This window comes from Electrophorus electricus, chromosome 26, assembly GCF_041902795.1.
Source record: "Electrophorus electricus isolate QZ-2024a chromosome 26, ASM4190279v1, whole genome shotgun sequence".
Lineage (NCBI taxonomy): Eukaryota > Metazoa > Chordata > Actinopteri > Gymnotiformes > Gymnotidae > Electrophorus > Electrophorus electricus.
Window position 1 is genome coordinate 10863178 of NC_137522.1, and position 12137 is coordinate 10875314.

At 42.8% G+C, this 12137-nt stretch overlaps 1 protein-coding gene across 7 annotated transcripts in view; it reads left to right on the forward strand.

The window, feature by feature from the left end:
• The window catches only part of camsap2a (calmodulin regulated spectrin-associated protein family, member 2a), a 31767-nt gene that overhangs the window by 17304 nt on the left and 2326 nt on the right, over positions 1-12137 (forward strand). For 2 of the 7 annotated variants that reach the window (XM_027023992.3, XM_081708305.1), the window contains 13 exons: positions 827-859; positions 1313-1454; positions 2066-2205; positions 5847-5937; positions 6036-6132; positions 6332-6369; positions 6482-6551; positions 6636-8670; positions 9559-9695; positions 9999-10219; positions 10815-10911; positions 11727-11845; positions 11957-12075. In XM_027023992.3, the coding sequence (XP_026879793.2) occupies positions 827-859; positions 1313-1454; positions 2066-2205; positions 5847-5937; positions 6036-6132; positions 6332-6369; positions 6482-6551; positions 6636-8670; positions 9559-9695; positions 9999-10219; positions 10815-10911; positions 11727-11845; positions 11957-12075 (3339 nt within the window). The remainder of the gene's footprint in view (positions 1-826; positions 860-1312; positions 1455-2065; positions 2206-5846; positions 5938-6035; positions 6133-6331; positions 6370-6481; positions 6552-6635; positions 8671-9558; positions 9696-9998; positions 10220-10814; positions 10912-11726; positions 11846-11956; positions 12076-12137) is intronic. The other 5 variants (XM_027023993.3, XM_027023994.3, XM_027023995.3 and 2 more) reach the window with 5 other exon arrangements.

Consider the following 12137-nt stretch of genomic DNA (forward strand, 5'->3'; position numbering starts at 1 on the left):
CATTTTAGAGCATGCTTTTTCACATTGCCAGCTGTTTGTTATACCACAGAGTTGATTAAAGCCTAGTAGAGTTCTACAAAACCAAATCCCTGATCTTTGCATTTATGTAAATTACCACGTGGCTAGAAAATTTATCCCAGAAAGATGTCTTGGGGGGGGGGGGGGGGTCAGAGATCAAGGCAATAAATTAGAACTTATACTTCACCTAGGGCTTTAAATAACCCCTTACAGAGAGTTCATATGGTTTGGAATGAAGCTGTGAAATCCCCAGTTCCTCAAGGATGAAATGGTTCTAAAGGTTTCCCATTGTGGACGCTGATGTGAGCCAAATATTAGCCTTTCTCTTGAGTTGACCTGTGGGTCAGTGGATCACCATGTAAAGTATTTAAAAAAGTGAAAACACTATAGTAATTAGAAAATACAATACTGTATACAACCAACTATATAGTAATTACAACAACAAAGAATACTTCTGGAGCCCTGAGGGTTAAACCTGAGAGTCCTAACACCCAGAGTCATGCTGGTGATTTCTGTCTGTAGTTTGGATGCTCCTAAGAAGAGAAATGCATTTTTTCTGTATCTCAGTTTACTAGTTAAAGTAAACAGTTATTGATGACATTGGTAATCCCATCACAGAGTCTGCTCTGTTTTCTCATTCCTTCTCTGACTGGATCAGATAAACCCTTCCTAACTGAACTCTCTCTCTCTCTCTCTCTCTCTCTCTCTCTCTCTCTCTCTCTCTCTCTCTCACACACACACACACACACACACACACACACACCTCTACGCCTCTCCCTCCATACTTCTCTCCTTTCTCTGACTGAAGTCTCCAACCAAATGGTATATGAAGTTGGTTCCTGTAAGTTTAAAGATGGATGTACTTTCTGTTCCCCTCCATCATTTTGTCACCTGTTTGTTTTTGTTCAACATCAGTTCTACCAAGGCAAAAGTAATCTCACAACCCAGAACATCTGACAACTTCCCACAATGAGACCAGTGCATGAGAAATCATGCAGTTCGCCACAACTGCTAACTCACCTGAAAGAAAAATGTTTAGAGTTCACACAAGTAGTCAGCATTTACTCATCCTGTGGCATCCATTTGTATTCATATACCTCGATGCATGTGTCCATCCCCATTGTACGTGCTGATAATGTATTAAATAGTGTAAACCAGATTTTAGTACGCCTCGGTGAATGTCTGTGTGTACAGACAGACACGTTATTGAGCTGACCTAACGTTTCAGCTGTGGCTGTGCACCGTGTTGTAGATGCCGTGGTGAATTCACTGCGTCTCTGTGATGGTGTCGCAGGCCCGCTATAGGAAGGAGCAGCCTCTGTCTAAGACTGCGCCATGGATCCCCTCCGTGGACAATCTGCTGAAGGACAGCACAGACGGCTGCGGCCTAGCGGCTCTGCTGCACTTCTACTGCCCTGACCTCGTCAAACTGGAGGGTATGCTCGCCTCCCCTGGGTAGAGGCCATGTGTTTGTGTGCTTAGGCAAGACATTTTCTGGTATAGACAGAAAAAAAAAAAAAAGTCTCTTTGTGTGTGGGCGCCTGCCCATGAAGTTACCCTAGAATGTATTTTTGTTTCAGAAAGTATGACTATAATGACTTTATCTTGCGCATGTTGCAAAGAGAAATAAGTGAGAAAAAAATAAGGAATTAAGAGCTTTAACAGTTTTGCCTTGTAAATATTTACAGAATTAATGTACCTTCTTTAAAGCACATATAGAATTTTACTGAAGAAGCAGCATAATCATTTAATCCATTCATGTTTATCATCTTTCATGCTAGTGTGATCACGTCAAACTGAGATACTGTAGACTGAGGGAGTTTTATCAACTCTTCACTGAGTCCATGCATAAAATGCAAAACAGTTACTTCTCAAGGTCACAAAGAAAAATGGCTCTATTTATCTTACTTGTCACATGGTTTGTTGCTTGATGCTGTTATTTAAGTGATTAACAGCCTTATCTCTGATTGGTGGAGTTCCAGCATACTTCGAACACAGTAAAACTCTGTTGTTTGGTTTGTACAGCACTTTGGTGTTTCCTCAACAGACATATGCCTGAAAGAAACCATGTCACTGGCAGACAGCTTGTACAACCTGCAGCTCATCCAGGACTTCTGCCGCGAGCACTTGAACTGCTGCTGCCACTTCAGCCTAGAGGACATGCTCTTCGCATCTTCATCCATCAAAGTAAGCCTTCAATCTGGACCAATACAGGAACACAGTAGTCCCAGTTGGATGCAAGCACATGGCTGACATCACCGTCATCCACAATAACCTGAATTTAAGAGTTCACTCTTTGCCATGAAAAAATACACCATTATGTTGATTTTGAACTTGCGTGGAAATTAACAGATTGATTTGAATTGGAGCCAAATCACCAGTGGAAAGCAGGACAAGAGTTTGAGCTCCTGTGGTGCTGGGGAGATGAGTGGTGTTAAGACCGTTGTTCCAGGAATTTGGTACAGCTCACTTTTACTAGCAGAAGCACAGTGTGTGCCTGTAGTGGCAGGCCATTGGTTTAGTCCATTTGCCAGAGTGGTGAGTCATGCTTTAGCAAGCCAACACTGGGAAGAGACTTGTCATGGTAACAGATTCTCACACGCAGTAAAAAGATACTGTGAAAATGAAAATACACTCATTTGAGAAGTAGACATGTAAAGCATGACCATGTTTAGAATACTGATGTAGCTCATTATATGATCAGAAAATCAGACACACTCGAGGACAACCTTGATGATTCAGCTATGTTCATTTTTGACTGAATATGAATAAATAACTTCTGCATTACTCTTACGGTGAAAATTGTGAACACATAATGGAGGAATCCTTTCTGTGTTTGTTACAGTGTGTGTATATTATTAGACTGGCATGCTAACTTTGATATATAACAGTTAAATCTTGTCATTAGAGTGATAATTCTCTGGGATTCAATCTGATATGACTGGTTTTGTTTGTTAGTTTTTCTTGTGTGTGTGTGTGTGTCTTTTTATTTTTACCACTTTGCTGTTATTGCTGCTGTTTAAATATCCTACATTCTGATTTGTTTCATGAGCCATTGTGGTCAGGTCAGAGTGAGCAGGTATTCCAAACATTAAAAGCAGACTGAATAGGAACACACTGAGTGTGTGTGGCCTGCCTGAGCCTTCCTGACTGTATATCCTGTGTAGCCTGCATTCAGCACATATTTGCTGCTCAGTTTCCTAAATCCTAGAGACAGCAAACAGTTTCCTGCATAGTCAAATGTGCATAGGAACAGACAGCCCTCTCAGCAGTCCTATAAAATGTAGTTGTGTTTGCTTCAGGGAGGCAGGAAGGTGAACTGAAATCCATGCTTATTTCTACCACAGTGTACTGAATCATTTAGAACAGATTTATTAATGCTGGGAGGGACTACAGTCTCCCACTATTGCTTTATGATACGGCTCAGTTTCATTTAGACCTGATTCTCTTAAAAGAAGCAGAAGTAGGGTTGTCTGTCAATAATATCTGTACTTGGTCTTTAAAAATTAGCTGCAATAGTTGCTGTGTCTTCTGTTCCTAAAATAGCTGTCTGCTTGTCCTTTCATAAACTGCTGTCTCCTTGTTACACCTGTCAAACTCATGAAATACTGCAAGTAGAAGACATAACCAGCCAGATATATAGTAAATCCTTTAATGAATGCTCACATCTGTCCAAATTATTTTATTCTATATAATCCCTTAAATTATCATGGTTACCTCCCAAATAGTGAATACTCTGTGAATCATTCCTGGTGAATGCCCCACTGGTACAGGTCTGAGCATATAAGAGTTGGTGTGTGTCTTTGTCTGGCTTCAGCATGGAGACTCTAAGATGTGAGTGGAATTGAGAGTAGGTTAAGGAGTTGTAACCTTGACCTACTTTCTGTTGCTCAATTCTCCTCACTAGGACACAGTTGCGCAGTTTGCTAAACCTGCCCATACTGAAAAGAGACCACACAGTTAAGCCTCCCCACCCATTACTTATCCTGGCTAACCGTGTATACCCACAAAGACACTGCCAGACAGCTTCAGACGTGCATGTTTATTGGGGCATTTCACCTACACTTTCCTTGTTTTGAGTGTTTACTGTGCCTAAGAAATGGCAAATCGCCTGCTGCTTTGTTATAACTTTGGTATATTACCATTCAGGCCATTTATTATTCACTGCCATCATAGAGAGGAGAGTGGAGTTATCCATTTGCTGTGACTAGACTGTTTTGAAGTGTTCACCATCTCTATAATTTAACCTTTTGTTGTACCACTAAGTGCTCATAAGGACAAAAATCCTTTTGACACATGGGTTATTGCTGCAGCACTTCCCTCTGTGCATGCAAAATTTGGCAGCGTATTTTTTTTTTTCTAAGCCTATTTTTAACTGTCTGTCAAAATAATAACATTGGCGCTGCTAAAAGTTACACAGCCCGAAATTAGCTGAAGAATATACGCTAAAAGGATTAGCTTCCTAGCTTTTGCTGTAAGGTGGCAGTCCAGTCGGGTCACTCGCTTTCCCGAAATCCCATCGGGCAGCCCTCTGAAAAGATATCTGATTGTACTGAAGGTCAACTTAAGAAAACAGTTCATGTCAAAGACTTTTTTCAACAGGGTTCATTTTGTAAGCCCAACGTGTCCATGCCTCGTACATGAGAAAGTGCTGTGTCTCGGTGAGTAGATGGGGGAGCTGGAACTGGAGCCAAACACCATCCGGGTTCAAACATGCTCACTCACTCAGGCCCTTATGTTGTGAAAGGTCTGCCTCACACCGATACTGGCATATTCCTCAATCCCTTCTATTAGCATGCTAATAAACTTTTGTTTATTATTAAATAATATCTAATTTGTTATATTATTATATAATAGAAAGTTTTGTTATTTTACATTTTGCAGAACTCTGGGGGTTTTGGGGCCACAGAATGCTAGAACGTAATTAGTTGTTTCGTAATGGTAATAATCACATAGCCACATTGGATAAGCACTGCATTTGGGAATGGTTCCGTGGAACGCCTGTAGCCTTGAAAGAGTCGGGCACATGCGGCAAAGGAAGGCTTTTTAAAATTCTGACCTAACACCTTTTGGGAGTTCCCTTGATTCATTGGCTATGCCTTTAAATGGGTAACTATGAGTACTGCCGCAGGGCAAACAGCATATTCTGAACCACTCTGCATGACTAAAGCATTTTTCACGGTGTCTAGGTATTCAAGGTTACATGTAAAAGTTTTAGCCTGGGTATAAGTGTGTGTGTGTGTGTGTGTGTGTGTGTGTGTGTGTAAGCATATCTTTTAGCACATCTTAAAGCCATTGCATAATTTTATAATAGTCATGCAAAGCAATCATCAAAAATTATGTTCATAGTGCAAAATCTGATGGAGATGCTTTTCTACATGCTTTTGTTTGGTTATGGATTTGTTTATGCTTAGTTGTCCACTGGTTACTGGTAGTGGATGACTTGTCAACTTTAGACAAATAATCTTATATGAACTGTCTGTTTTATTCATTGCTTGCGTGTTCCCCATATTCCACTCCTGGAGTATCCATGCTCTGCTGTTTAGTATTTCTCCTTAACCGACCTGGTTGAAACAATTTAATTAATATCAAGCCCTTCCTGAAATGAATCTGGTATGCTCAGTGCAGGGCTACTCCAGCAGTGGATATCCGAAGCACTGCTTCTCACGGGATGAAATTTTCTTGATTAAGAAGTGCAGAGACATCTTGTGGAGCAAAACAAATATTGCACTAGACCACAGAAACGTATAGAAGAATGACTAAAAATGTCCTGTTACATGACCACCTCATGAAAAACTGAAGTCTCTCTTATATTTTTTCTTCAACAGAATAACTACCTTGTATTTATGGCTGAGCTCTTCTGGTGGTTTGAAGTGGTTAAGCCATCTTTTGTGCAGCCTCAGGTTTTGGCCAATGAAGGTAAACTAGTATTCAAATAAAGCTACTGTATTCTTAATGAAGTTTTAGAAAAATTAGCTGTAAATGTGTGGAGTGACATTCATCAATGTGACCTTCAGCACCAGCTCCATCAATAAAGACTGTGCCATATGTGCCCATCTCAAAAGTCACAAAGAGAAGCTTCATGGAAAGACCTCCCAGTCCAAACAGGCCGAGGTATAAAGACAAAATTTCACTTGGGAAAGAAGCCTCATAATGCACTGGTTAAATATTTTTAAATCCACCTTTTTAAATCCACATTTTAAATCTCACTGTCTTCAGAATTCATAACCAGATAGTTGTGAGCTAGTACTTGAAGGAAAAACATCACTGTCTGTATTTTGGTATCCTACTAATCTGTGCTTCTATATTTTAGCCTACCACTGCGACCACAACTTCGAACCTTAAACTCAGGTAAGGTGACAACACATGGCCATTTTATATTTGTAAAGTAGTTTGTTTGTTGTCTTATGAATGCAGTACTGTGTACTAGAAAAACATTAACCATTGTTTATGTGCTGCTCAGGTGAGATCAAGCGATCAACCTCCATGTCGTTTGTGGACAGCTTTATAGGGACTTGGCCCAAGGAGAAACGGTGAGCATTTACAATGCTACTGTATGCATTAGAACTAGGATGAAAAGGTTGAAAACCTGTGCTGATAAGCCTCTTTTTGTCCAGGTCAGCCACTCAGGGAGTGTCCTTTGACATTCCATTTGATAAAGAGGACACCAGCCAGACCCCTGCACTAGCCAGCAGGGGGATGACCAGGTCTGTGAGCACTGAGGGCTTTGGGTTCAAAGTAGCTAACATGGCCAAGGGAATGAAACGCAACCTGTCCTTCCAGCCTGTCAATGGCAAAAACATAGGTATTGAGGAGGAGGGCTGTCCAGACAGCCTTGCAGAAGCTGAGCGTATGAATGGTGCGGTGGCACCTAACATGGAAGAGGCCCTGGACATTATCCAGAACTCTGAGAAGCAACAGCAGAGCCCTGTGGCTCAGGCACAAAGTGAAGGATTCTTCCTTCATCTGCAGACCAAAGGAGAACTATCCTCCAAAACCCAAACAGAAGAAGAACTAGACTTTGTATCAGAGACAAAAGAGGCCTGGAGCACATCAACTACAGAGGTGGACACTGGCATCCATGTGAGGACAGAAGACATCCAGGAGATGCTGGATGAGGACTCGTCCCTAAGGGACTGCACAATGAGTATGGACTTGGACACGGACCAGGACTCTGAAACCAGAGCAGGTCACAGCCAGTGCTCCATCAGTCCATGCCCCAGTAGCATCAGCACCAAGTCTCCCACAGGTTACCCTCCCACTCCTACCTTCACTCCTGGTGTTAAGATGACCAGCTTCGCTGAGCAGAAGTTCAAAAAGCTCCACCCAAATGTGGAGGCCAAGGGCTGCAGTTCTCAGGGGACCACGCCGGACAGTTCGGACCTCAACCTTCCCCACTCGGTCTCCTGGGCTCCTTCGCCAGAGATGAGCCCTGTTCACCAGCCGCCGAAGGATCCGGCCCAGGCTATGGCTGCTGAAATGGCGCAACTGCGCATGCGCCTGGAGGAGAAGCGGCGTGCCATTGAGGCGCAGAAGAAGAAGGTGGAAGCTGCCTTCACACGTCACAGGCAGAAGATGGGGCGCAATGCCTTCCTTACAATGGTCAGAAAGAAAAGTGATGGCGCCTTCTCTGCCCAGGAGGAAACCCCAAGTTCAGAGGATGCCAAGGTACCAGCTGACACCCCACAGGCCACTAAGTCCCCGGGCAAGTCTCCAGTAAAGTCCCCTGGCGAGGAGGGTGCATCTGAGGCAGACCTTTTGGAGTACACGCGCTCTATCGAAAAGCTGAATGCCTCACTAAGCTTCTTGCAGGCAGAGATGCAGCGGCTGGCCCAGCAGCAGGAGCTCATAATGCAGATGCGGGAGCAGCAGACCTGGGCTGTGTCCCCACGCCATCCATCACCCCAGAAACAGGTGTGGGAGCTCAGAGGGAGTGGGGCTCGCTCCTCTGGCTCTCCCTCGCCCGCTGAGTCTCCACGTGCCGCCCATCGCTCCCCAACCAACCTCAAGAGAAAGTCGGCCTCGTTCCACTCCAAAACCCCTCGCACACCCAGGCCGAGCGAGCTGAAGATTGCCCCATTCAGCCGGGTCCTGACTGTTCCCCAGTCCGTGGACAGCATACCTCGTCTGCGACGGTTTTCCCCCTCTCAGTCTGTGTCCAGCTCCTTCGCGTACCTGGGGAATGATGCAAAACCTGCAGGTACCACATCTGCAGAGAAGGACGGTATGCAGGCCTCTGAGGTGTTGGACACAGAGGGTTCCACTAATGTCACTTCACCAACCAAAAACACATCATGGCCTGAAACTGACGTAGTCATGGCCAATGAAGTAGAAGAAGAGAAACATGGACAGAACAAAGTGGAAGAAGATGGAGATAAGGAGGAGCGAAAAAAGCCAGAAGTACAAATGAAGCCCACAGTGGAATCCAGTGTTTCTGAGGTGCTATCACAAGCTGTCAAAGAAACAGTCATAGTCACACCTACAGAGAAGCCAGTTGATTTCATTACCACGAACAATAGAAACTTGATTGAGGTACCATTATCTGTCCTAAAACCTCTCGATGGACAGGCGCTAGAAGAAAATGGGGAGAAACTAGGAGCAGGAGAAAATCTGGATGATGAACAGAAAATATGCTGTGGATTCTTCTTTAAGGTATGTACATTCTGTATGCATGATCAGTTCTGATAACATTTAATCAAGGAGATAGAACACATATTGAACTGTTTTATTAATGTATAACTATTAAAGCTTATCAATGCCACAATGTTTTATCAGTATATTACTATTAAAGCTTGTCAATTAAAGCATAGACAATGCCAGTATTAGTGTATGTTCATGTTTGTATGTCTCATAAAGGGTTTAAAAATTAAAAATTAAAATTAACATTTGTTTGTCTCAAGTTTGTCTCAAGTCACCATGATATATTGTGAGAGTACAAATAATAGTACTTTTTAATAATCTTCCATGACATCAAAAGTGTTAGGCTATTTACAGACACATACATTTTGCAGAAGTAAGTTGGTTTAAAACAGATGTATTTTTTAGCTCAGTAGGCAATGCTGTTTTGATCTAGGTCAGAAAACTGGAGCTAATAAATTATTTACATGTGAATATTTTGCACCGACTATATGTTTTCTGGTTCATTCACATTCTTAACAATTCCAAGACAGATAATGTCATCCTATATCAATTAACTGAAATGAATAAAAATATGATTTACTTTGGCTAAACTGAAATACACAGTCGTACATTTTTGTTGATTTTGCTGTTTTGAGTGGACAGCTGTGTGCTATGTAACAATCTGTAATAATGTGAATTATATACTTATTTGTGTTCATTTAAAACAATTGATGACATTGGACATATACTAGAGGTCATATACTAGCATACTTGTAGTCCCTAAAATAATTTTTAATATTAGTATCTGGCAAATGCTAGTTGAGATGTTTGAGCATTTACAGTATTTACAACAACAATGGAACTATCAAATACTAATTGGGCTCCCGTGTCTTTGTGCTTCCATTCTTGTTGCATCTGTAGGATGATATGAAGGGTGAGGATGGTATGGCCCTGAAGCGGCAGGCCCTGCTGGAGAAGAGATTACGGAGGGAGCGGGAGAGCCAGCAGAGGAAGCAGCAGCTGGAGGCCGAACTGGAGCAGAAGAAAGAGGAGGCCAGGTGAGTGCTCATCAGACCAGGTCCTGTATCTGTGCTCCAACTAGCTCCCAGTACACCCATAACAAATGTGTGATGTCCTGTATAGCATGGTTCTGGTGATTTGGGAGCCAGGACACTGCTGTAGATATATTGTTATGATTCTGCAGGAGATGGGATACAGTTAGGCTACTGCTAGAGATGGGGTAGTCTGGTGGAACTCCAGGAGTGGGCTGAGAAGCCTGTCTCCAGCCAGCAGTTCCGACTTACTGCATTGCTCTTCTCGACCTTCGATTTGCTCTCTCAACCTTCTGCCTCCTGTCCCAGGCTGAAGGCAGAGGAAGATCGTCAGAAGAAGGAGGAGGAGAAGGCCAGACGGGAGTTCATCAAGCAGGAGTACCTGCGAAGGAAACAGCTCAAACTCATGGAGGACATGGATGCACTGGTAAAGGCTCGGCCCACTGGGGCCAAACCGAGGAAGCCACGGCCCAAGTCCATCCACAGGGATGTGCTGGAGTCACCAAAGGGCCCAATCAGGGCTGCAGCAGGTAAAGGGGCGAGAGCCCTACGCCCGGCAAGACCAACTCGCTGCTCGCTTTGTGCTGCCCTCAACCTTCTGCTTTCCTGCTCACTGCATCTTTGATTACACACCAGTTTTAGCAGGTGCTCCAGCCCTAACATCACAGAAAAGAATAACAAAAAATAGACACTGTTTTTCTGTGCTTTGACTCAACTATTCTGTGCATTTTCTAATAGTCAGACTAATACTTTTTCTTACTAAATTCCTCCAATATTCTTCCAAATGAATTTCTGTAACAATTGCGACGGGACTAACATAAATGTTTGACACAGCTGCAACAGGACTAACACAAACTGTGACCTCAAGTTACTGGCAGCTATCTTTTTAATCGTATTGAATTTATTGCTTTCAGTATGTGTTAGTCACAAAGTCTGTTATTGCTGTGTTACATTTTAAGTATTTTTTTTTAAGTATTTACCAAGATAAACCTATAAGCAAGTAGATAAAGTGAGACAAAATCTCTGAGCAGTGGGCTTTATTAAAAGAGGGTAGTCCAAAGTACAGCAGGTGGACTTGTCCTTTGTCTGGAGTAACAGTAAAGCATTTTTATGTTTTGCATCCAGGTTCACGACCTCGTGTTTTTTCAGTGTCCAGTCTCTCTTTGGCATCCCTCAGTCTCGGAGACAATGAGAGTGTGAGCTCAGAAAAAAGAACCCCAAGGTAAGAAGCCTTGTTGAGCAAAGTTTCTTTACAGTAGCACACATTCCTAAAAATCCTTTTACAGCATTAGAATTCCAGCAAAATTACAAAACCAATTAGTTTTTTACCCCCATATCTTCTGTAATATCTCTCCAGTAGTTACCTGCTTTTCCTTATTTTATGAATTCTTGTGTTCTGCTGAATCTTTTTGGCTTCTCAGAAGCAATAGCTTAGCATCGGGCAGCCTATACTACTTGAGCTCTCAAGTAAGGAGAAAGAGAAGGTCAGTCCTAGTTGCATAAGCCACGTCACCTTTCCCACCCTTCGCTACTCAGACTATGACACAGACGGGGCCTGTCTGTTCCTGCTAACGTGATGCCCATCCAGAGTGCCGCATTTCACAGTTGCTTTTGGGAGGCCCTCATTATGTGTCCAGCATAATGAGACGGTGCAGGCAAGGGAGTGCAGTCATGCCACTAACCTCCCATGGTCATGCTTATCCCTCATACCGCATGCCAAGTCCTCTTCAACCACAGCATCACAGTGGCCTGAGAAATGTGGCCCATATGATGTTGATGGTCTCAAGGTCTCTTAAAGGAGTGGTAGAAAATGTGCATTTGATATGTGCATTTGATCAGTTATCTGTGCTGTACACATTTGAGATCACTTACCTGTGCTGTACAGCAAAGCAAAGCCTATAAGGATTATGATGATAGTTGTGCGCATCAAAAGATTTAACTGCCTTTAAATTAACATGAGCAGGAGAAGGAGTCCCAGCTGCTATGGTGCTGGTAATGTTTGATTGACAGTATTAAGTTGTGTGATGTGTGTCCCAGCAGGCCTGACTCAGCTGATGGTTTCCTGTCTCCCACTCGGTCTGGGAGCCACAATGGAGAAAAGGACTGGGAAAATGGGTCTACCACATCCTCTGTAACTTCTAACACGGAATACACAGGTTAGAGCTAGAGTTAGTTTGTTTTGTGTTTGCCAAACAATATAGCTTATTATACAGCCTTCCAAAGGCATTAAACCGTTAAAAACTTTGAGGTAACAACTTTTCTTGCAGGTCCCAAATTGTACAAAGAGCCAAGTGCCAAGTCAAATAAGCATATTATTCAGAATGCCCTGGCTTATTGCTGTTTGGCTGGGAAGGTCAATGAGGCACAGAAGAACAAGATCTTAGAGGTAAGAATATCAGTTAGGGGAATATTATGCTGAAGTACAGTTCATAAATTCCAACAATATTC